The 25,693-nt window shown below is 40.8% G+C and overlaps 1 protein-coding gene across 1 annotated transcript; it reads left to right on the top strand.

Annotated features, from left to right (window-relative positions):
- The first annotated feature begins 1,061 nt into the window (after positions 1-1,061).
- Positions 1,062-25,506, top strand: fhip1b (FHF complex subunit HOOK interacting protein 1B). The gene is made up of 13 exons (XM_008432687.2): positions 1,062-1,231; positions 1,322-1,413; positions 7,041-7,591; positions 10,044-10,448; positions 11,137-11,367; positions 13,719-13,964; positions 14,265-14,432; positions 14,937-15,016; positions 15,621-15,790; positions 16,457-17,812; positions 19,314-19,492; positions 19,810-19,972; positions 21,053-25,506. The coding sequence occupies exons 3-13, from the start codon at positions 7,466-7,468 to the stop codon at positions 21,355-21,357; spliced, it is 3,429 nt and encodes a 1,142-aa protein (XP_008430909.1). The 5' UTR covers positions 1,062-1,231; positions 1,322-1,413; positions 7,041-7,465; the 3' UTR covers positions 21,358-25,506.
- Positions 25,507-25,693: the final 187 nt, after the last annotated feature.

The following is a 25,693-nucleotide window of genomic DNA, read 5'->3' as shown; positions in this document are numbered from 1 at the left end:
TTCCCTGGATTGCACAAACCATTTTGATGGCGTTAGAAAAACAGTGTTGATTTCTACCACTGACATTCTTATTGGTGATGRACTGAATGTAAATAAGTAAATGTTATAGTGGCAGAATAAAGATACGGTCTCTTCTGGGGTTGTTCGTGTTCTAGCTAGTGTGGCATCAGAGTCCAATTCATGACACTTAGAGCTGTTTGTATTAAAAGAAAATAACAACTTATAATCAGATGTGCTCACATTTACAGGTTCCACTGCATTTTAAATGTCGAAAAGAGTCCAATATCAAAACTACTGATTTAATCTGAAGGAGATATAAAGAAAACTTTCAAGTTACACCAATATCATGTTTGGACCTGTTAATAGCCAAAGTACTGGGATAATTCAAGTTTATCAATTAGAATTGATCATCTTTTCAAGTTGTGTCTGTGTAATATTGTGACCCAAAAGCAAATTTTTTAATACATATATATATATTGTCACAAAATAGTCCGCATTCAGTGTTCGCCTTTTTAGTTGGTGAGAATAAAAGAAGAAAAAAAGATTTGTAAAAAATCTTTTCATTCAGTTAAAAAGTCACAATTTGCATTGTAGAATATATATTTTTATCTTAAATAGAGAGAAAGCAAATGTTCACAGTTACATCCTGAAATTGGGTTATAAAATATTTCAAATTTTTGATGGAATCCATGCGTTCTCCAGGATAATCAAGAATAGTGCTCACAAATAGAATCAGTTGACTTTTACTAAGAGATGACTGGGATGGTTGAAATAATTTAAGCTTCTTCAAGCTTCAAGGGTGTACAGAAAATGGATGGATGGATAAGCTTCTATAGGTCCAAAACCTTAAGCAACAAGCCCAAGCTAGTTAATAGGTTTTGTTGTTATGCAATATGTCCACTGTTGGAACAAAAAATATGTCTACACTACAAAATTACTGTTTTTCTTTCCCTAGAGTGGCAGCATTGCACCTCCATAATGTTACAAATATTAGTACACRGTGTACATTTATCGGAACCGGTTCGGGGTTTTGCCCCTCCAAACCCTCCATACCATGCAGCTGTGAGCAGCGTCGCTGTGACTCAGTGAAGCCGTGTGGGAGGAGTTAAAGTAAGATGGCTGCGGGAGAGGGAAGAGTGTTTGAGAAATCATCAAATGGGATGTTTATCTGTCGCTAACAGGATGCACAGCTGCCCCGAAGAAGGAGTGGTTAATTTGTTAGCGTCGCCGGGTCAGTGTGGAGCAGTTCGCCGGTTGCCTCTGCGCTGTGTTCGTGTCCGTCAGCCGTTCATTGCTCTGACATTGTGGAATTCATCAACAGCTAGGCGTTAGCAGGCAGCTAGCTGGCAGCTAGCTATCCGAGGAAATCTGCTCCTCTTCCAACAGCTGCTGAGACCCCGGCACGTAAACAAGGTGCGCATTCTTGGTGTTGCTTTCTTAATTTATGCGTGTGTGTTGACTTTCTTGGTCGGGTATATTTAATATAGGGCTTTTGAGATAGAATAAGTTAATATTTTACAGTGTAAACTAGGTCGCTTCATCGTTTGGAAATTGAATTGCATTGATTGTTGTTTTCCGACGTCGCCCGGTGAGACGCTTCTGCKGGCTGGTTAAACCGAAATGCAGAATGGCAACTCTAAAAAAAAAAAATCAAAAATGAAAGTGGCAGCGTTAAGTTTCTGTCAAAGGCAGGGACTGACACGAACATATGATGTAAAAGCATTAGGAAAGATTCAACCTTTGAACTCCTGCCTCCTTAGTTTAATTAACTCGGTCACATTCCTCTGGCTGTTATCTCCAAACTCTGGGGCTAAACGGTAACCGTTCAATAGTCTGTCATCTCACCTGATGAAACCCGCGGTGAATCAAAGTAAAGCGGACTTTCCTTGGGTTTTTATGTTTCACATTAAAAAGATGCAACCGCTGTAAAAAAAAAAAAAAGAAAAAAAAGTAAAGGAGTAGGTAGAAAGGAATTCATTTTCTGAGACTTCTCGGTCTCTGACCTAAAGTCTGCCTTGTATTACTACTTGTATGCTGTTAGTCTCCCATCAAATACGGCCTGCCTKSCTCATAAAAGTGTGATAGAGTCCTAGCTGACATATAATTCACAATCACTTGCATAACCCGTTAACCTGTTTCTTGACAGATAAGTGTTGCGTAAAATTGCCAACACTGTTGAGAAGATTTTATCTGTGCATGCATGTATAGGTTTACCTCTGGTGGTTTATTTGGCCACTTTTTTTGATTCTTATCTGATATTTAGATAACAATGTTTGCACATGTCACCCTATGAGGAACTGCGAAAGTGTAGAAAGTATTTCTCACAACCTTGATGCTGAATGTCTATAGCAGACAGATGATGTGCGTCTGCCTCTTGTCTCCGATTAGATATGCTGGTGGTATTGATTGCATTTACCCAACATTTTCCTGTTTACCGTCTTTCTTTACAGCGGTTGGCATCCAGGCTTCACTTTCGCACACCAATACTGCGATGATGTATTTTATATCGACATAAACAAAGCTCACACCCTGGTTGTTGCTTATAAGAAAACGTTAAAAGCAGCTTTCGAAGGTGGCTGTCAAACTTTGTTTTTGAAAATGGATCATGTTGCAGGAAGTGTGTTGGTGCTGTCAGCTGCCATATGTGCTAAACTGCAATTTTGATCAACTTTTTAACAAATGAAGTAATCATTTGAAATCTGTTGGTATCTTTTTAGACATAACAGACTGCGGTTATCTGTGAAGACTGGTAGAGGTTAGTGGTACAAAATAGGGATGTGCATATGGTAATTTGACCCAACGTCGATATCCGATACTAATAGGCCAATAACCGATATTTACCGATATTATACACATTACATTTCACTACCCTTTCAACACCTTGGCAGAAAGCAACACACCACTGACTTCATCACCGCTTCTCCCCACAATCCTGCGCTGCAACACACGACTAATCTTAAATTACAAATGGCATCAAAATAAATATTGCTAATATCAGCTCAGTTTTATTTATTGGATCAATACCGTTATGTTAAATGATATCGGACGATGCCGACGTTGACGCTGATTATATCGTGTATCCCTAGTACAACAGGAGAAGACTGACGGTCTCAGATCGGTCAAAAAGCAGAAAGCGAGGGGACTACAGCGCAAGGCATTCTGGGTCAGTATTACCAAAGCAAACGCGAATCTGGCGCTAGCAGGAGAAGTGGCTCGTGGTCTTTTACCAAAGACAAAAGAGAAATCTTAAAACAGCTGAAATCTGATGCCACGCAAGTTTTTGTTTAAGTTTGGTGAAGAAGGAAGTTGTGCTCAGCATTGTCTTCAGAGGTTTTCCTTGTTGTTTCATTCAGCGGTTCTTGGTGCAGCGCCACCACAGGCGAGGGGGTGAACAGGTTTTTCAATTAGTTTGGCTCATCTGATACAGTGCAGTGTGAAAGCGAACCACACCAGCTGAACATACCACAAATGTTGCAATCTCGCTTCTCAATTGAACCAAGTCTACCAGAAACCAGGTGCGAAAATGAGTCCCTGAAGGATTCTGGTTAAACCGGAGTCTGTTTCAGTTTGTCCACTACGTGAAATCACAGCAACTCTGGAAAAACAAACAGAACTTCTTGCCCCACTTTTAGCCTATCTTAGGAGTTTGATCTGCTACAAGAGGTGGGAATACTCAAGCCTAAAGAATGGTGAGCTTGGTCACCGATATTTGACTCAGGTCTTTAGGAACGGCGCCTCCCTTCTTTGGTATCTGCAGTTGCACTTTGAACTCGTTTTATGAGCACCGTTATGATGCTGTGTGTGACCTGAAAGTTAAAGACACTTTGAATTTCCGTGTGTGTGCTGCAGCGCTGAGATCTGCATGTGGAGCTCAGAGTATTTTTGTTGAAAGAACTTCAGGTTTTCTGACTGAATTTACATAAATATTGAGGTCAAACAGTATTCCTGAGGTTTTTTTTTTTGTTTGTTTGTCTTCCCCCTCCATTCATATCCTTAGATCTCTGCACGAACTCATATGCTGGCCTTATTAAAATAAGGAGTGGTTAATCATTAAACGGAAAAACAAAAGGGTAAACGGTGACCTGGCTTTCTTTCAGAACCACTTGTGTGTAGCTGCTGTGAGAGAAAATAAAGAAAACTCTGTATGGAGGTTGTTTTTTTTTTTTTCTTGTATCCAATCCCATGTGGAAATCATGAGTCATTTATCCATGTCATGTGGAAATGAGGAGCATGTTACAAATCTTTGTAATGATGACATTTCTTATTGTAACACTGAGCATATTAGCTTACTGACTCATTAGGGTGGTTTCCTTTAATGGATCCTTTTGTTCAAGCACAAGTCAAACGGGTTCCTAAATGTACAATTTGATGGATTAAGGATGTTTTTTTTTTTTTAGCTTATTCAGACCTCAATTTTTGTAAGTGTTGTCGTGTTACAGCCACAAACTTCAGTGTATTTTAGTGATAGCCCAACACGGCATCAAGCATAACTGTGAAGTCACAATTTTGAACTAACGAAAAATGTTACACTTCTTTTTGTTCTGCCCCTTTTACTATGATATTCCAACATTAAGTTAAGTGCATCAAGTGTCATTCTGGACAGAATGGAAGCATATTGAGAAAATGCATCATCCAGTTGGTGGATATACTTTTCTTTAACATGGACCTTGAAGCTGGTCAGTGCTGATGGAGATAAATTAGGGGTTGCACCAACTAGTCGATTCTTTCCTCTGCATTGACTTTTTACGGGACCAGTCCACTATTCGCAATCATGTGACGAAACGGATTTTTTAGAGAAAATGGAAGATGAACTAGGTGAGTTTGTCAAACAGCTCAAATTGTATAAAAATGTAATTAATTTACCAAAGAGAAAATTCCAGCAAAGGCTACCGGATGTCTATATGTAGAGACTGTGGAACGYGGTAATCTGGAGTCTGACTCCCGTCCGCGGTTCGCTTGGCCCACGTCCTCTCTCCCCCGCTCCTCTCTCTACCCCTCGGATTGCTGTCAAATAAAGGCAAACAGTGCCGAAAACATTCTTAAAAAAAAAAAAGTCTACTGGAGTAATGTGCAACAGTGCGTCATGATGTCGGGATTTTTTTATATTTTATATTTATAATAATTTGACTCCTAAATGTGCAGCTATCCATCGATCATCAGTATCAGTCAGTGTTTGGGGCGGGGGAAATAAAAAAAAGTCAGACCTGACTTTGTGCAAGTTTTCAGACTTTTCTCCGCTGCTCACTAAGAAGTCCGGGATAATAATCTTTCTTGTTCTTTTAATTCTACATAATAGACTTGGTAAAAGCAGTTTTTTTTTAATCAATATTTGCCGTGACTATAGCTGAGTAAGTTGTGAAGCGTTTTGTGCCTTGACGTCACTGCGACTAGTCGACTCGACTTTTGTCATGTTGTAGTTGACCTTAAAAAATGTGAAGTTGTTCAACCCCTAAACTAAACGACAACAATTACAAGGACTGAAGTTGAGTTTCTCATATATATGTAGCCAGAGCTTCACTAGAATATTTTAGATCGATGCGTATTCATATGTTAGAATGGACCAGTCAAAGTCCAGAACTAAAACCAGTTCAATATTTATCTTGCACTTTAAAAAAAATAAGAACTTTTTACAGATACTCTGAGCCTGAGCAGTCAGATTGGATGGAAGAATGGCCAATCTTTGTAAAATAAATAAATAAATTACAATCCTGCATCATTTTTCTTCCACTTCTGTCTTCCTTTTTCTTTTTTCTTGTTTTTTTTTACTTTTATAAAATTTGTATTTCTTTTTTTTAACACCTCTGTTCATCTTTTCTTGAATGAAATTTGCTTCATTTTCTCTTGTTCACAGTGACGTCTGAGCTGCCGGTATTCATGTGCACGACTGATGAGTTACGGACAGAAAAGACATCTTCACGAGAAATATAGCCTGTTATGTTTTTTCTGCTCATTTTTAAATGAACACTTTTTATATATAGTCGCAAAGGCTTTACAGGTTTATAGCGGTCATAACAAATTACGTCAAGTCACAGCAGTTGCTTCTTGTAAAAAAATGCATGTAAAAATGTCATCTTTTTGCAGAAAATTGCAAAATTTATGAGAAGGACTTTGTCATTTTGACTATTCTTTGGGGGTGGTTGCAAGTGCTAAAGCCTACATTTTCTGTTGTTGAGAAATTTTCCAGCCAACGTGTCACTGATAGGAAGATTGTGTTTGAATTTGTACGAACTGATTTGGCTTTCTTATATCTGGAAATCACTTTTTTTTCTTTTTCTTTTTTTTTTTTTTAAAGTTCTACTTCCTTTTGTTTTATAATTAAACCTGGAGCTCAATTTGATTGTGAACTCCTCAAACAACAACTAAGCTTTGAAAATACAACAGAAATTTGGTGTCCAACGTTATAGATTTTCATTTTACACTTAACATGTTTTATTTTTAAATGTAAAGTTGTTAAATATGTGGAATATATATCTTTTTTTGTTATAAGCTTGTGAAGAGAAAGACGCAACAATCTGAATGAGTTTGACACTTACAGCCTGAACACTTGTTTATTTGTTTGCTTCTCTTGCCAATAGCCTCTCAGTTTCCACAGTAAACAGGAGCAGGACTTGTTGTAGTTTTCTCTACTAGAAGACTGAAACTGTTTCCTTGGTAACGGCATACTGCAGAGGCTTACTTATATTTGTTGGGGGGGACAACTGGAGGTCTTTGGCACAAGTGATTTTCTACATACTTGGATTGTTTTTGTCTTGCTGCTTGCAACATAAATCTGACAATATAGAAATTATGACATTTATTTTCTTAGGTTTTTGCAGAGAAATTAATTTGTAAAGGCCTAAATCTTATTCTATTGACATCCTTTGTTCCAGTTTTTGAAGATATGTAATGCAACAATGTGTGTAATAAGGAGTTTTAGTTCAAGTTGGGTACTAATTGCTACATTACCCTAGTTATGGTGGTTCTTTTGTTCATCATCAGTTTGTGGTACAGAAAAGCTGTAGATTTAAGGTAAAGAGTCGTTTATCTGTTTGTCTTCACAGAGAGGTGTACCCGTCCTGACCGGCTATGGAGTGGTGTTGGCTTCAGACTGGATGACAGCGTCCACAGGGAGGACAAGAAAACAAAGTTTCTAAATCAGCAACACCCTTCGCCTTGGAGTCGGCTGATCGGCAGCGACAGCTCGTTCAAGCGTCGTCCTTTTTCTCTGATTGGGATCGCCTCCCCTCCCCTCTCCGTCCCTCTTCCCTTTCTCTTTTCCTTTTTCTTCGTCCATATCTTCTCCTTTAGTTCCCCTCCTGAGCTCTCGCTCTCTGTCCTGGGCGCTTTTGTGTCTGGACTCAGAAGTTCCCTTTTTGCTTTTTTTTTTTTTTTTTTTGGTTTGTTTTTTGTTTTCTTTCCTCCCCTCCCATCCCTCCCTGGCGTTTGAGTCTGTGAGACCTTTCACCTGCCTCCCGCTGGGTTCGGAATGAGCTGGCTTAGCAGGTTGAACCCACGGTCCGGCCGCAGCGCCGTCGCCTCCGTCGCCCCCTCCAGCCCGTGCACTGCCGACCCAGAGACATGCCTCATGGTGTTTGAGAACCACTGGAGACAGGTGCGCCAAAGACGCCGCTTGCTCCGCTCACAGTTCTGTTTATGTACTTTGCTGGAAGACATTTTTGTGATACAAGTAAAAAATGAACCCAGATTGAACCTAATTTGGTGAATATAATTTGTGAAAGGAAAAGACTGGCTTCCTGTTGCAGCTGTGGTTGCTACTCAGCTAATTTATGCACTAAATCTACTCTCCTAATTGGGAAAAAAAACTTTATTACAAATTATCTGGGTCACATCTGAAATGGTAGTTTGGAAAATGGATAATAAAATAATAAAGTCAAAATAAAATGTTTACAAAAGCATATTGAACATTTTCAAGCATTTGCTTGTTCAAATAAAATTCAATAGATGCTTATTTAAATGAGCAGGACTTCAACCGATTCAATTCGATTAATTAATTACAGATGCTGCAATTAACTAGATTTAAAAATGTATCAAGTTCCACCATTAGTTTGCACTTATGTAAAGGTCAGTGTGATATTGTCACTGTACCTTGAGTACAAACTAATCGATATGGGGGTTTTCTATGATATTTACCCAAAAAATGTAAAACAGAAAATATTTTAACACAATCTCATTGCTATCTAAAGCATAAAAGCAGCACAGTTCCCAACTGCTGCCAGAATAATCTACTGACTGTCAAATGTGTAATATTGTCTGCAACATTTACTTGTTATCCATCCATCAATGGAAAGGCAGCATTGGGCTAGTTGGTTTTGCTGGTGGCCTGGACAGATTACCAGTTCATCCCAGAGCAACACAGACATTGAATTTAGTTCTTGTTTTCGATTCCCTATTGTTCGGAGTTAGATGTTGCCACTTTGCTATTGTAACAACTACAACAACCTTGTATGATCTTCTTTAATGAATCAGACTGCATGTCTGCTCATACCTCTAGCTACTGACACTGCTGGTCTATTTGTATATCTAAGACGGCTATAAATTTTACAGTCTGTCGGTGCTTTAATGGATCAGGAAGTGTAGATTTCAACTCTGTTAGGTGGACCGTGTCAGTGCTAACGTAAGGAGCCAGATCGGCTCATGTCCAGTCCCTGGATGAAAAGCGTTATGGCTTCCAGAGCGCCGTCTCCTCCTGATGGGTTAAATGGCTCAGAGGCAGCATTAGGCTGTTTTGTTGTTGGATGTTTGCTCTTTCAACCAGACTCTCAACAGGATGCTTTTTTTGTTCAACAAAAAATCATTTTCAAAAGAAGTAGCTGTGGTACTGATGTTGCAAATTTCCAAACATAATCTCTCCTCCCTCCAACATGATGGAGTGAGCAGTGGTTGTAACAAGAAGACTAAGTAGATGTTGGTTGTGTGGGAGAACATCTGCCCCATTTTGTTTGCCGGCTGTGTGTTAACTCATCTCAGTTTCTGCACATGTGCAGCTTCACCACTGACGCAGTTGTTCCGACTTGTCATGTCGGCTAACCGAGTCATTGTGTCGACTCATGGTGACTGCACATCACACTTGTTTGCGATAATGTTGTGAAACCCCTTGTTACATTTAACACTTCAAATGCTGCTTTATTTTCCATCTAAGAATAATTGTCTGTTAAATACTTCTTATAGTATGTTTTAGTAATTTCATCCGTTAACATCCAAAAATGCCAGCAGCTTCCTGACAGCACTCTCGAGTAAATGTAGCCTAAAAATTGAAGGATGTTGACTAAAACATTTTAAAACCTTTGTATAGCTTGATACCAGTTAGTGGCCTGTTTCTTTTAGCTCACTGAAAGGCTGCATTAGTATCAATATCCTGGTCAAAAGACTTTCTTTTTAAAATGCTGACTGTGTTCTCCAAACCTGTAATTCTCAACCTGGGTTATTAACCCCCCTGTCCTGTATGTTTTAATAGGTGATTATCAGACTTTTGCTGCACCTGATGCCATCCTAAGGAGCTAATGCAAGCATTTGTGCTGGAGCAGAGATTCGTATAAAATATGGCAGACTGTGGTCCATTTGGAACAGGATTAAGAACCCATATTAAGCTCTAATGGGATGTTAGTTGCATTCAAATCAGAGGAAATGTCTTGGAAGGCAGCGATTCACCTTACTATTCAGTGGTCCGGTTGGCCTTGACTGCAGCTGTCCTTGTGTTTTGTTGGCGTGTCCGTCCCATTTCCTTCTATCTGCAGGAACTGAAAGGCCTCGCTGTTCAGCAGACGACTTCTCAATTTAATAATAATCTTGTTCTTTACCTTCATTTTTCCTCACGATAAAGAGTTTTTCACTCAGTTTAGGTGTGCTGGACTGAATGTAAACATACAAACTGTTGGAAATATTTCCACATTTTTCAATTTTTTTCATGTTGCATGTTTTGTAGTTGCATATTTATCTGATTTTTAAACTTGGAGTAATCAAAGAGCTGTAAGCCTTGCATTAAAATAGGATTTTAAGGATACAAGAGGCTTTATACGGATATCATAACGTAATTTTTTCTTTAGGTCTCTTGGGTTTTGGATCAGCGAGAAACGTCGTCCTCCAGCGACGACCTGACGGCGGTGCGAAACAACACCGACCAGATGTTGTGTCTGCTGGCGGAGGAGCGTCCTGCCGAGAGCACGGAGGGCGGCTCTTGCGTGGCGCTCATGGGCCCCATCCTGGAACTGGTCGTCACGGAGAACATCCTGGAGCGCCTGGTTCAATGGCACCTCCGGCGCGGCCTGGACCCGGACAGCCAAGGGGCCCTGCTCAAACTGTTCGAGATGCTCATCGGCCAATCCCAGCAGCCTCTGCTGCAGCACACAGCCGTTCTCCACCCCCTGCTGAGGCTGCTGGGAGCATGCGCCGACCCAGAACTCGGCTGTCCCCCGGCCTTGGAGAACAGCCTGGTACTGCTGCTTAATCAGGTACACGCAAAGAAATAAATCTTTGGGATACTTTATAACTGTGCTTCTGAGTTTTTTTGTTCACATTTAAGTATTTTACCTCCATTTTTTGTTTCTGCAGCTTCTAAAAATAGATCAAGTGCTTAAAAAAAACACACACACAGCTGTTTTTTTTGGCAATAAGTTGTTATTTGATGTCTGGGCCTTTTCAAAAACCCTCCCGAGTGTAATGTCACAAATCACCAGGCACCGTCCCTCACTCGGCAACCCCAGCAAAGCCCAACTGATCACCTAGCAACCCAAGCAGAGCTCCAGCATGTGTAGTCAGCTGGTTTTACCACTGGATGCGCCGTACAATGACTGCTGGAAAAGACAAGTGTTTTGCTGTTGACTTACCATCCAGAAACCACTTGCTGCAGGAGGCTCTACTAATGCTTTTCAAAGATGTTCAGAGGTGTAATTTCACATGTTTGCAGCTATTTTCACCTGCGAGTGTAAACGTTGAGTCGGGAGGAGACAGACTGAAATCGCACAACCTAAGAATGATTTTGTGCAAAAAATGTAATAATCATGTTTGTTAACCTCCTCAAAGAAGCATAATTGGTCATCTATAGTATTTTATTCTTGTTAAATGCTTGCTTTGCACCTCATCGAAACCTTTTTTATTTWTTTTTTTTTTTGGGGCGGACTGTTTTTGAATCCACAACAGGTCTGCGTGTCCATGGCCCGGCAGCCGGTGGTCCTAGAGATGCTGTTCCAGGCTGCGCCAGCCCAACAGGGCTCCACCAACCTGCTGATCTTCTCCCTCCTCGTGCCGTTCATCCACCGGGACGGAGCCATCGGCCAGCAGGCCCGAGACGCGCTGCTGCTGGTGATGGCGGCCTCGGCCTGTCACGAGGCAGTGGCGCGATACATCTCCGAAAACTCCTATTTCTGCCCGGTAATGCTCGACGTTTGTTTTAGTTTTTTTTAGTGCCAGATTTTTTTTTTCCAGAAAAAAACCCAAAACATTTAGAAAGATTAAAGTTAAATGTCAAAACTCGTATATGGAGGAATTTAATGTTTTTATGGATGATTTCAAACTAAAACATAGAGACTGACTGGTTCTACTATGCAATACAGCATCAGCCTGATAAGCAAAGATCCAAGGGCGCCATTTTGACTTCTTGCGTCAGAGTGATGTATAGTGAAGAGAAGCTGACCTCCTCTTTATTAATATAGCTGCTGAGTACAGCTGAAAAAGTGGGACCCTGGCTTGCTTTCTGACTCTTCAGAAAGAGGAGGATGTGGGCTCTGGAACTCTAATGCATTAGTGATGGTGCGTGATAATGGCTGCAGAAGAAGATGACTATGCACTCTGACAGATCAGCCACCCTTATCTACATCCTATCACTTAGTTTCCTGTGACCATCTCACAATAGTCTCTACACTCAAACTCTTGCGTGTTAAGAGGAGTATCTCATAAAAGGGATTCTTATGATTTGCATTTGGGTTTGTTGTATTTTTGTTTGATTTTTGTCAATCTTTTTCAGTGAATTCTTCAGTTTTTCTAGCATTTTGGGATAAGAAATCGCTTTAGGAGATGTCACTATTTTGGAGTTTACCACTTAAAAAAAGGCAGATTCTGCTGATTTATTATTATTATTAAAATATTAACTTTTTAAAAATCAGCTAATCTGCACACCTTCTTGTAATTCCCTTTCGCTGCCACCAGATGAGAATAAAGAGTTGCTAAAGTCTTAATGGTTTTTTTTTTCAGTGAGCATTTGCATGTTTACATTTCAGGGCAGTTATTCTAAATTGTGAGATGACAAAAGCAAAACAATGTGGCTCTCTTATGTGCGCTTCAGAGGAGTGGTCACTTCTTCCATCTTTTCACTTTTTCTGTGCACTTTGCTGGCAGTGAGCTGGCTCAGCTATTTCTGCTCACTGTCCTTCCAGCAGTTTCAAGATGACCTACTTGGAAAGGTCCAGTGGAGGAAACGTGGAGGACCCAACGCCTGACTCGCGCTGTTTTTTTCTGTCTCTGCGCGCTAACCCGTTACTTTCAGCGATGCATGACATTTTCAAAGGAGGTGACTGTTATTGAGTCATTGCAGCGCCTTTCCTCTGCACCTACGACTGGCCTTTTCTCCTCTTCTAGACGACATTTTTTTCATAATTTCTCAAAGTGAACTACTGTGTATAGATACTTATTGTTTGTTCTTCTCTGACATCATTTTTACAATTTAATTGGTTTTAAAATATTAACTGATGCAGAAGCATAAAGAGTTCATACACAGGTTTAACATTTATGTTTTATAAGTCGTCACTCAACATTTATGATGCAATGTTGAATTTATGTTGCATGTTATTTCACTTTGCTCATTCAAGGCCTACTTTAAGACACAAATATGCACCTATGCTGTTACTGACAGGATGCTTGGTGTGGTTCAAAAAATAAACATACACACACTATGATCTCACCTAGGACATATTAATACAAATAGTTTTAATTAATTTGTATAAATAGAGGATTATTTTCCCCCATATTTATTTAATTTCAGAAAGTATCAGTCCAATAAATAATTAAAATTGATATATGTGATTGAAATTCATTATCTTTACAGTTCACTGAAATCACATGTCCTGCATTAGTACTGTGGTTCAACCCAAGTGCTGAGAGTTTTTTTTTTTTTTTCCCGCTTACAAACTTCTTCTGTTTTTACTTTTGTTTTGACACTTCAACAAAAAAAAAAATGCCGTTAACAGAAAGTTACCTAAACCAGCCTGACTCTGTGGGAAGAAGTAATTAAATTAAATCCAATTAAATCACAAATTAAGTATGAGCAACACACTTTTCAACACTCGTCCAGTTTAGCTGCAGACGATTTGACCCGGAGCTGCAGCAGCTAATACTGTTTTTTGTTTTTTTTGTGCGTCAGCTTCAGTGTGAAGGGTGGACACAGAGGCAAACTGTACAGATCAAAGTAGCTGATCATTTTAAAAAATTGCCTGAGCAAATTGCAGCCTCTTTGTTGGCAGACACAAAAGGACAGTAATTACAAATTGAGTTTAATGAGAGACTGTGACTCTTATTAACTCTCAAAAACACAGCGACCAGGAGCTCCGTTCAGTACTTACATGCATATCCCTACAAGTGATATAGTAATTTTATGTAACATTAAGCATTATTTCCTAATTTATTTTGAGTAATTGTTTGTATTATTTATAAATGTTTTAGTAACCAGCAGTTTTCAAGCTTCTTCAGTTCAAACCGACTCATAATCGAGTCTCTCTGCGTTGCTGCAGGTGTTGGCGACGGGGCTCAGCGCTCTCTACTCCTCCCTGCCCAGGAAGATCGAGGTCCGCGGAGACGACTGGCATTCGCTGCGGCGGGAGGACTGGATGGGCGTGTCGTCTCTCGTGCTTTTCATGAACTCCTTGGAGTTCTGCAACGCCGTGGTGCAGGTGGCGCACCCCCTGGTCCGCTCTCAGCTCCTGGACTACCTCCACAACGGCTTCCTTGTCCCCGTCATGGGCCCCGCCCTGCACAAGGTGGGAAACTGAACTCTGGTTTTGTGTAATGTTTTATAAAGTCTGTCTGCTGGAGTTCAGAACATTTAGAACTTTGTTTAGCGACTCGCTGATGTTCTTGTGTTTTGACGTGAACTGGCAGAAAACGTGGAGGTTTGAAATTTAATTTTCTTCGATTGGTGTCGATGATTCAGAGGATGAATCATTAATTACTTTGCACCAAAGAAACTGTCCTCTGCTAAATTCACCTCGGCGGGAAGATTCGTCACATTGTTCCTTTTAAACTGTGTTTTTTTTTTTTTTTTGCGTGTGTGTCCGCAGTCGTCGGTGGACGAGATGATCGCCAGCACCGCCTACCTGGATCTTTTCTTGCGCAGCGTAACGGAAACATCGCTCCTCAAAACCTTCCTGCGCTTCATCCTGCTGCATCGCCATGACAATGACACCATCCTGGACACGCTGCTCACGCGCATAAGCAGCAATTCGAGGGTCTGTATACATGTGCATCTGTTTATGAAAGAGCCTGGAGGCTTTAAAACGAACACGGTTGTGTGGGCGCTGAGTGGGCTGAGGGCAAAATCTGACAGCAGAAAAGCGAAGCTTCTGGGCTACGAGAACAACAGAAAGAAAGAAAACTAAATCTCTTCGTGTCTGCTGCAACAACCTACTTTTGTGTTGGATGTTTGTATGCAGAAATGTATCTCAGTTGAAAAGCTCGCACCGACTCAGATTCTGGGCTAGAAAAGAAACATTTAGATCAATGGGCTGTTTGGGAAAATATTAATGGGATGTGATTTCATCATCCTGCATGAGCGTCAGAGTTATCTATTTAGAAGCCAAAGCAGGTCTGGCGTCTACAGAGGCCAATGTCGGATACATTTTTAACTTTGTTTTAAGGTTTTCAGTTATAATTTTTTAAAACTTCTCTACTGTAAGACAAAAAAGAATGGATCTCCTGTGTATGACTGCTCATCAGGTTCTTTATGGTTGCAGCTCTGCATGGTCTCGTTGAGTCTGTTCAGGACTCTCCTGTCCCTGCATTGTGAGGACATCATGCTGCAGCTTGTTCTCAGGTATTTTCCAGAGTTTTTCCGAGTGTTGATACTGTGGGTGAATTCTCTTTTATATGATTTTTATGATTCAGAAATCAAAGATGGGGTTTTAAATTATTTATCAGAAATTCAGTCCACGTTCAGCTTCTCTAGTTATTGTGCTTTTCTAGCAGAGAACTTTTTTTTGTGTGTGTTTTCTAATGAAAGAATAAAAGCTGCGTGCATAAGAAATGTGTTTTACTAAAACCTGGTGTCGGTAGCATAAATTTTGAACTTTAGATGATAAAATGCAGTTTAAAAAAACGGGGAACTAGCCCTTTAGTTTTCCACCAAATCAGCAGGTGCGAGTCACATGCTAACTTCAGTGCTGTGTCTGCAGCTTAAAACGGAATAAAGATTTAACAAATCATATGCAGCGACAGTCTTATGAGCAGTGTGAAATTATTCAGTTCAGCGCAGAAATGTTTTCTCACAGTGCTTACAGAGCATCTTCCTCTTGTCCATAACTAGCCTGTGTTATTATAAATAAAGGCATTGTGTATTTTCAGTGTGTCGACTAAGAACTAATCATAATAATAATTTAAAAAAAACGCATTAAAACTCCATGTGTCTGTTTTTCTCCCAGGTATCTTCTGCCCTGCACCCATGTAATGCTGAGTCAGCGTCGTGCCATCAGGGAGACGGACATGTACGGAAAGTCGGCGAACAAGTTCCTGTCGCTGATCCCGGAGTGCTGTCGGCTGAACGCATCGAGCTCCACCGATCGCGACGACGACAATCCGTTCTGGGGAAAAGGTGAGCGACAAACATCTGGGGGGAAAAAGGAAAGAGGAAAACGATTTGGGTCTGTTTCACCTGGACTGATTAAGTTGCAGTTTAATAAAGTGTTTGTTACCTTGACAGAGTGAAGTGGTCCGTAAGGGTTGGTTTAAAGGTTAAGATTCTGAATGAATTCAAGACAAATGCATAATCTTGAATTCATAAAAAATATGTAAGGCTTAAATACGTTAATCACAGGTCTTGTATTTTGTTGTGACAGGTCTATTTAAACTCATATTTTGTATATCGTGTAGTTTTTTTTCTTGTCAGGCAAATAGTTGCTAGTTTTTTTGTTTATCATCGGTACAGTGTACATTTTTCACCAGTTGCCTTGACGACGTTCGTCTTTGCCACTTACTCATTCTGTTCCAACCTATGCGAAGCTACATGCAAAAACCTTTGGCAATGATGCAGGTCTTAAATTTCATTCATAATGTAAAGGGTTAAAAAGGTCTTAAATTTGACCTGCAGATTTGCTGTTGGTGACTGATTTATGTCATAAAACATCAGGAACAAAATAGAAAAAAATGAGCCTTTACATCCAAACTGTCATCAGATTTTGGCACGTTGAGGTTTGTTCTTTTACGGATAATATTTCTAAATTCATGTGAATGTTTTTGGGGTTTCCTGTGTCATCCACAGTCATGAACAATCCAAGCACTGAAGCTCCAACTCCACCCAGACCCAGCACCCCGTCCCGCTTGTCGTTCTTCATGCGGCAGCAAAGCGGCGGCGGATCTGGAGGAGGGGGCTCATCTAACCCYCCCGCCGTGGACCCGCTGCACCCGGGTCCGTCCGGCTCCCACGCTCTGTCCCCGGACAGTCCCATGCACCAGCAGCAGACCCACACAGAATGTCTGGAGTGGGACGCGGGGTACCTGGAGTACCTCAAGGACGCGCGTCGGGGAATCGAGCATTGCGCCTGGTCCTGCCGTGATTGGTCCGCGCCTTACGACGGAGAAAACCCTTCCCCAAGCGCAGCCACTCCACCCCCGCCTCCCCCCACCTCCAACGCCTCCATGGCCATGTTCCCGGAGCATTTCTCCTTCCAGCACGGAGGAAGCGCCGGCACTCCTCCAGGCCAGCAGAGGGCCGCCGTCGTGGCGGCGGCGCGGTCGGAGTGGAGCAGTTCGGACCGGGACAGCGGTGAGTGGGACGTCACGATAGGCAAAAACAACTGCATCAGTCTCACGCCCCGCTCCAAGAAGCGCACCCTTCAAACGGAGGAACTGCTCCCCAAACCGGTGCCGCCGCTCGTCCCCTCTCCGTCTGCTGCCTCCACTCTGTTGGCTTCACACTCCACCTCCTCCCCAAGTCAGCACATTTCCACGTCCACCATCACTGTGAGCTACCAGCCGATGTACAACGGGACAATCACGCAGGCGGACCGCTGTTCAGACAGCCGGGATAGAGGACTAGAGGTGAAAAAAGTCAAAAGAGACTTGGGGGAGGAGCAGTTCTTGGATGAGAACGCCAACCAGAACGGATCTCCCATCTCTTACCCCTCCCACAGCCACGCCGCCGMCCCCCAGTCGCTTTTCAGCAACAGGAACAGCAGCGACGTGAAACCTCTACAGTTTCCCGCCCCCGATACCAAACCGCTGACCAACTCAGGCCCGCATAGCATATCCTCAGATCTTCCAGAAGCCAACCAACAGTCGCAACAATCCGTGGAGCGGCTCATCGAAGAACTGCTGGAGCAGGCGCCGGACGACCCCCAGCAGCTCCCCGGAGACGCCAACGGTCAGGGTATCAGCATCGAGGCCTTCACCCAGGAGCTGCGGGAGCTGGAGGACCGGGTGAAGGAGCGAAGCCAAGCCGCCTCCCTGCAGCGTGACGCCGCCGCTGAATCGCTGTCCGCCGAGCAGCAGGAGGATGAACAGCTTTCCACCGCCCTGAACGCGAAACTGACTGGGGACGTCAAAGGGGAGGCATCCGAGGTGGGAGTCTGCAGTCCTGCCAGACCGCTTACCCAGCCTGCCTCGCAGCCATACACTGGTAAGTTATTCTGTGGCAAGTAAAGCACTTTAGTCGTATTTTTATAACTTCAATCTGAGCATATTTTAGGCTAGAAAACACTTTAACTGTCTGTCTTCATCACCAAATAAGTTTTTCCCCTTCATTGCCTCCCACTTGGTGTAGTTTATCTTCCTTCATCTGTGTCCTCTTTCTGAATATGGTATGTTTAATTATGTTCTTTATCAATGATCTTACAGTAGAAAAAGATAGAAGCAAACCAAAGTAGCATTTAGGAGGCATTTACAGTTCCTTGCAAAATATTCGTTCTCCTTTGTCCCAGTATGACAACAATAACTAAGATTTTATGAGACTAAGAAACTCAAAGTTCTGCAAAAATGATCAATATTTCATAACCGTGGGTAGAGGCCAGAACATGCTGTTAAATTGAGAGTTTGTCTTTTGCTTTTCTGCCCAGATCTGAATTACCAGATGCAAACAAATGCCACAATTTTATGTGTGAACTTTTTAGTTTTGGTCTAAAGAATTAAACACTAATAAGACTGTAAAGTCTGAGGTATTACTGTGACAAAAAGAGAAAAAGTGAAGGCGGTGGATAGTTTTGCAAGCCTCTGTAGCAAATCTACGAGCCAATAATTATCCATTCAAAAGTCATCAGTGGCTAATATGTTTCCATCCAAATATAATGCTAATTTTTTGAGACCTCTAAAAACGTTGAAAAAAGAACAAAAAAAAAACCCTTATTAGGAAAAAAAACACCGGTTTGGAACTAGGCTGGTTTGGAAATGACAAAGTGTAATTTTGTAAGATGTTGACGCTACACATGGCTGTAATAAACAAGATGTAGAAAAGACAAACCAGCATTGACCACACATTTCTAAGCAGCTCCAGGTTTGGACTTTTTACTATTTTTTCCAGTGGATGGGAAAAGTTCCCTATGTGAGAACTTATTTGCCAAATGAGTTTCCATCTACCCATAAGAACACTAACTCTTTTTCTAACAAAAAAAAAAAAGCCAAAACCACCTCAGGCAAGCATAAAAACTTTTTTTTTGCAAGATCGAGGAAGTTATTTTGAATTTTACCTCTTCGTCAACCTTTTCTAATGCTTCAAAGTGCAAATAAATAAAAAAAAGTTGATTGAAACACAGCTGTTGTTGCATAAAATCCCTTAAAGTTCCAGGAAAAGTATCAATGCCTCTTGAGTAATTTTTTTACATCTGCAAATCTTATTTTCCTCCATGTTTAGCACCATCCATCTTCCATCAGAACAATAAAAAGCATCTCCACAGTGTTGCGTTGAAACAGAATATACATTGTTAAAATACACGTCTGCCAGTTCCTTAGATGTTTGTCCAGCTACAGAAGCCGGCAGATTGCACAGAATCCTCTTTGCTTCCTGAATTAAAAAGCTCTAGTTGGTTTTTAGAACCAGAAACCATAGCTGGAAGAACAATTTAACGGACATTCTAACAGCTCAAAATCTGTTGTCTTTTTTTTTCTTTCCTCGTTCTCCTCTGCAGGCCCATTCATGGTGGTTCTGTTTGCCAAGCTGGAGAACATGCTCCAAAACTCGCTGTACGTCAACATCCTGCTCACTGGCATCGTAGCCCAGTTGGCCTGTTATCCTCAGCCCCTCCTACGCTCCTTCCTGCTCAACACCAACATGGTCTTCCAGCCCAGCGTCAAGTCGCTGATCCAGGTTCGCCAACTCCTGCTAGCTTCAGCCGAACCCCGGCTCTGTGCAGTCCTGACTGAATGAAGATCTGTTTGTTCTTCACCTAGGGTTGTTTCTAGGGATTGTTATCCAACTTACACCCTCTTATTTTCTTCTAATTAAAATTTGTAGAAGTTTTTCTCTGTTCCTACTTTGATTGGATTCAAGACTCCAATCGTAGCCTTCCGGTTTGGACACATCGTGACATCTGTAAACGATGCCAACCAAAATAAAAAACCAAAAACAAACAGTCTTCGAGGATCCATTTCAGCTCAAGCTCTCTGTTCTGTTTCTGTCCTCAGGTTTTAGGTTCTGTGAAGAACCGCATTGAGGCTTTTGCAGCTTCTCACGAAGACTTCCCTGCCATGCTGAGGAAGGCCCAGCAGTACCTGGTGGCTCGAGGGAAAGTGGACTGGACCGACATGGCTGCTGCCGTTCCCCCACTGCGGCGCTCCGATTCACTAGGTGAGTACAGAAAGCGGACTGGAGACGTGTTGGGACTGAGCTCTTTCAGGGGTAAATGCATCATCACTTATCAATAATCTGTTTCTCCTATAGAAGTGCGAAGCGTTTGGCTAACGCTAGCGTGTTTTCTTCTCTGTTTTGATATGACTTGTTGATAATTGAGTTAATAGATGTTAGTGCAGTTCCAGTTACTCATATTGTGACAAAACCAAGAGGAAAAGCTATTTATTTGCTTTATAAACTTTGCACTGTGTTTTGAATGTCATAAAATTGCATTATTAGTGTTTACTTTTAAAAACAGGCGCCAGACTTGCTTTAAATTTTAATCATTTCAAAATGTCACAAACATAAAATAGCCTAAAGCATTATAACCTGGTACTTGTCAGTATTTTGGTTTTTGACTTACTGAGTGAGTGGACACACATTTCACTCCTCTTTGGGTTTTAGACAATTCCAGACTCAGGTTGAACTGGACCTCTGGTCTGGTATTTAATTTCCCTTTGGGGTTAATAAAATATTTTTGAATTTTAATTAACTGTGTCTCATTAAAATGTCGATCTAAAGAAGCTGTTTTATTGTTTGTTTGTTTTTTTGTTGTTTTTTTTTTTTACAAACGAAATTAAAGAACCAAAGTCTGGCAATGCAAGAATTGCAGGTTTTAAAAATAGAGCTGTACTATGTTAGTACAAATGCAAATATTTAAGTGAAATGACTTTAAATCACATTCTTAAAATTGAACGTCAATTTCAGTTTTGTGTTGTTTTGCGATTTGTGGATCTTGCAAAATAAAAAATAAAAAATCTACTATTTAAGCAACTCAAGGTCAATATTTTGTTCTCAGGTGATCAGAATGCTATGGAAGAGGATTAGGGCCACTGGGAAAAAAATAAAACAGTTCTGACTTTAATCTCAGAATTCTGACTTTTTTCTCAGAACTGTTTTTTTTTTTTTTTTCCCCAGTGGCCCTAATCCTCTTCCGTAGAATGCTATTCAATCTGCAGAAAATAAATGTAACTTTTATTAGGAAAAACATTTAGAAAGTGTGTAACGACATTTTCTCGTGACATTTCCACTTTCCAGTAAAAAGCCGAAAGCCGTCGCTCGGAGACCTGATCCTCCGACACACCAACAGCCCGACCCGGGCTCGGCATGCCGCTCAGCTGGCGCTCGCTCACGTCCGGGACGGCGGCCAGTCGCTGCACAGCGCCTTGTTCCGGGGCGGCGGCGGCTCGTCCGGGCTGGAGAAGCAAGCCGAGGCGTTGCGGGTGAAAAACGCCGTCTACTGCGCCGTCATTTTCTGCGAGTTCCTCAAAGAGCTGGCAGCCATGGCTCAAGAGCACGCCGTCACTTTACCTTTCCCTCGGAGCCAGAAGGCCGAGGAGTAGATTGGTAAACACAAACTCCTTTGAAACCTGGCTCTTGGATTTCCTTTTATTTTTTACTCATTTGAAGCTGTAAAATGTCTTTCTCCCTTCACCAGACTCGCGCACTGAGACTTTCTGTCACTGAAATATTCATCTGCAATGGTGCAGACGGAAAAAACAGGAGGGAACATGGCATTTTTCTACCAAAATTAGCATAAGATACCTAAAGGACTGGAATTGCAGTTTTAACAGAGGAGCTTGTGCATATCATGTTATATTTACATTCTGTACACAGGAAGTCTCGCTAGACACTTGAGATTTGGGAGCTTGTAAATAAACCCACCACGCCGTGGCATCATAAAAGGAAGTAGGCGCACATCCTGGTGCTAGTTCATACTCCTTATGTTTTCGTTAGGAAGCGTGCTCTCAGGTAGCACAGACAGCAAGATGGAAACAAAACACCAAATATTTCTTGACGGGAAAACATTGAAAGTATATATATATGAAAAAAAAATCAACATTTGTACATCAAGCCTGTCTTRGCTTTCATCAAAGCGTTTAATCTTCTGCGTAGGATCTGGTCAGACTTGGTGACGTTATCAGAGTTCATCGATTTGAAACAACGGCTAAAAACTGGAGAGAGAAAAAGAGGGGGAGTGTTTCTTTTTTTTCTTCTTTTTTTCTGTAAAGGAATTACAGAACGTCCTGGAAAGTGTTGGGTAATTAAATGCCATTTTTATGTATGATATTTTTTTTTTTTTTCCTTTTAATTTGCACCATTTTCTTGACATATCAGCAGCATGTGGGTGCAGGCATGTGCCATTGTGTGAGTTTAGTTTGATGAATGACTCCTTTCCAAAGGTGACGCCAGTTGTTCTTCAGGCCGTTTCCGACTCATCAGTCCGCCGCCATAAAGCAGCTGGGGACGGAAAAGACGGCGCTGTGTGAAGTCGCTTTTTTATTTTTTATTTTTTATTTTTTGTCATTTTAAGAGTTTTAAATTGACTTGCAATTAGTTTTTTAAAAATCCCTTGAGGCATTCAGTCTTCTCAGTTCTGTGTTTTTAATAATTGAGCTACAAATTAAGGTTTCAAGAAGCCATCTATTCAGTTTTTGCTTTGTGTCTTGATAAAAGGCCAGACTGAACATTTTTATCTTATTAATTAACTTGCTGCTATATGTGTTGTTTTTTTTTGTTTGTTTTTTTTTAAACACTAACATTGATTTAATTAGTGTCATAGCCACTGTTTCTTCAGTTTGTTGGTAGGTACCAGATCTAAACGCGTGTGTGAGGAAGCCAGTCGTGCTCAGCGTTTTTTTTTTTTTTTCTTAGAGCATTGAAGGTTGAAGTTCAGTGTTAGAAGCTTTTGCCAAGTTTTCCCTTCATTTTCTTGACGGTTTATTTTCTGCACTTTCATTAGGAAGTGTTTTATAATAGAGATGCAGCGATCTGAATTTTGAGGCTGATCTCTGGATTTTGTGGAGTCTTATCAAATTTGACTAGAAAAAAAAGAAAAGACAAAAGTGATTTGAAATATTTTCTCTGTCCTAATATAATTGGCTGCATAAGGTAGAGAGGTGACTTCACACTGTGTGACAGAGCAGATGCTATAAACATGCATTAAAATGTCTTTTCTGTCATTTTATTAGCAATTATAACTGTTAGCATGCTAGCAGTGCTAAAGCTGCAGTCTGCGGTGTTTATTTGCATAAATATGTAGATTCTTAGAAGCTCTGCGATTTCTAAAACTACATTTGATGTCCATTGATTGCGACTGAAGGCTCAAATGGATAACAGCTTGTTTTGGCCTTGAAGTTTTTTGCTTTATGTCTTGATCTCTCTCTCTCTCCTGCAGCCCTAATTAGCTATCTAATAGCTTCTTACAACTTTCTACTTCCCAGCTTTACTCTGTACTGAAAATGTCTAGCTTTCAGTTAAAAAACCCAGTTTCTAATTGGCTGTTGACTTTGTGGGGATTATCAAGCTGAAACTTCTCGTTGCATCTCTATTTTAAATGAACCTCTAGGGAGCAGATTGGTGCGATCACTTCTTCTCATCTCTTTACTGTGGAACGCGTTTCTTTGCACATACCAGCTTTCTCTCCTTCTCCAAACTCCGAGCAGCAGAGAGAAACTGCCTGCCGTCCTGTAAAGTCTTTTCCTCTGAAATCAATTTTTTTTTTTGACATTTTCATCTCTTCTACCTTTAAATTTTAAAAATTTTAAAAAAGGCTTTTTCAGCTCGTTAAAGCCATATCTTTTATCACGTTTGTAAATTTGGTACTTCAGTACGCCACTTTTCTACTGACTTTCTAGATCCATTTCATACCAGCCCATAGTTTTTTATTGAAAAGCGTTTCTGCATGCCGGTTTAGGCCACGTTTGATGTAAGTTCAATGGTGTTTGGCGCAGCTCTGATGAGCTCTTGTCACAGACGTCACCCTCCTTTACCTGCAGGAGTGCGTGGAGACGAGCAGGTTCTCCGCTGAATGTTTCTCTTTACGTGTAAAGTTGACCCACTGCCATCCATCGCCTCACTCCTCGGTGGCCTCGTCAGGTTCCTCCTTTTAAACTCAAGATTGTGTTTTTGTTCTTTGAGCATTTGGATCCGATTTTAGACACGATTGTAAAGAGTCTCGGTGGATTCGCCGTAGCTTCTCGAGCGATTCCAGGCACTGACGTTGTTTCTCTTTGATGCGTTCCACCAAAGACAGTCGCCTGAAACCCTCAGCTCCCACATCCACCCTCAGTAATCATCCATCCAGACTTTAACCCCGTTTTTTTTTTTTTTTTAGAAAGTGCCAACTTTGGTTTTGAGGTTTGACATAAACAACCAGGCATGTATGATTTCTTTTATTTTTCCTTCTGTTGTTATAATTCGAGTTACCTTCATGAACTTTGTATACACTCCCTGAGTCATTTCCCACTTTTTTTCCCATACCATTTTCATTAAAGCACATTATGAATATAGGAGGAGGCGATGAGCGAATTTGTCCTTCCAGGGACTTTAATGTCTTCCCGATCTGTAAACACACCTTTTATTCAGCACAGCGCGTGTGTCGAATAATAAACCACAAAATAAAGCAAAACAACAACAAAAAAATGTTAAGAAACAAGATATGTTGAATTCAATCAAAGCTTCTTTGTCCTTGAAGTTTATTATTCAGCTTCACAATAGTTGCCTCTCATTCAAAGCACTCCCAGCGATCACAATGGTGATTATGAAAGTGTGTAAAAATAGAAAAGACCAATAAAGGAGATTGTCACTGGCAGCTGGGGGCGGATCTGTCACCGATCAGACGGAACTTTTCAATCATTGTCTGCAGATTCTTTAATTTATGTTGTTGTTGTTTTTTTTTGTTAAATTTAGACATCAAAGATTAAGAAGACAAAAAGCTTTATGTTTATTTTATTGTCCGTTTTCTCTTTTGACTGACAAAAATAATGATGATTGGTGAACCTACAGTTGGCAAATCAGCACATTATGCATATTTTATACACTAAAGTTTATCTGACATTCATCGAAATTTCATTTTACTTTTGGATTTTTGTCGAAATTCAGAATGTTTTGCTTCTCTGCAAACACACAGGTTTGTTTTCTGGCTCCACTTTTCTTTAGATTCCTCTTTTCTCGTGGATGAAAAATGTAACTGAAGCACATTTGTTTTACGGTGTGTTGTTATGATGCAGTGTTTTTTTTTTTCTCCCCATAATTGGATGTTTAAGGTTTTTCTGTATTTTTTTTTTCTTTTTTTTCTTTCTCCAACTTTTCATCTCCTGTGCAATCTATGCAACACACACTCTGGTATCCCTGCTTTGGAGCTGAATGATGATGTGGAACGATTTTAACTTGTACATACTGTTTTAAAAAAAAAGAAGAAGAGATCAATCAGATCGGTCGTTCCAAGTGAGATGTGTGGAATAACCGGCAGAATGGAAACGGTTTCCAAATGATGTAACGATGAATGTTGTCGTAAATATTTTTTTATACTTTGAAATCGCTAGGAGGAAAAAAAAAACTGACAAAAAAAACTCAGTGGGAAAGCTGTCAGAAGAACACTACAAAGGGAAGTTTTTATTAATTTATAAATTCATTGCTTAGCAATATCACATGTGTGTTGGTGTCATTTTTTTTGTTGCCTTTTGAAATAAATTATTCTTTAATGCAAACATGTATATCTTACATTAATCATCACAGGTTTATTTTTATTTTTTTGCCACGACTTGCAGCAGAATGAGAGTCGGTTGGATCTGACCAATCACAGCAGACCGGACCTGGAGGTTCTGGAAACGGGTTCAGACCGTCCAGCTTCTGCTTTTACAGGAACTCATAAATATGTGGGAGCTAGTTAGGACT

This window comes from Poecilia reticulata, linkage group LG2 (assembly GCF_000633615.1).
Source record: "Poecilia reticulata strain Guanapo linkage group LG2, Guppy_female_1.0+MT, whole genome shotgun sequence".
Taxonomy (NCBI): Eukaryota; Metazoa; Chordata; class Actinopteri; order Cyprinodontiformes; family Poeciliidae; genus Poecilia; species Poecilia reticulata.
This window is presented reverse-complemented; position numbering and strand designations above follow the sequence as displayed.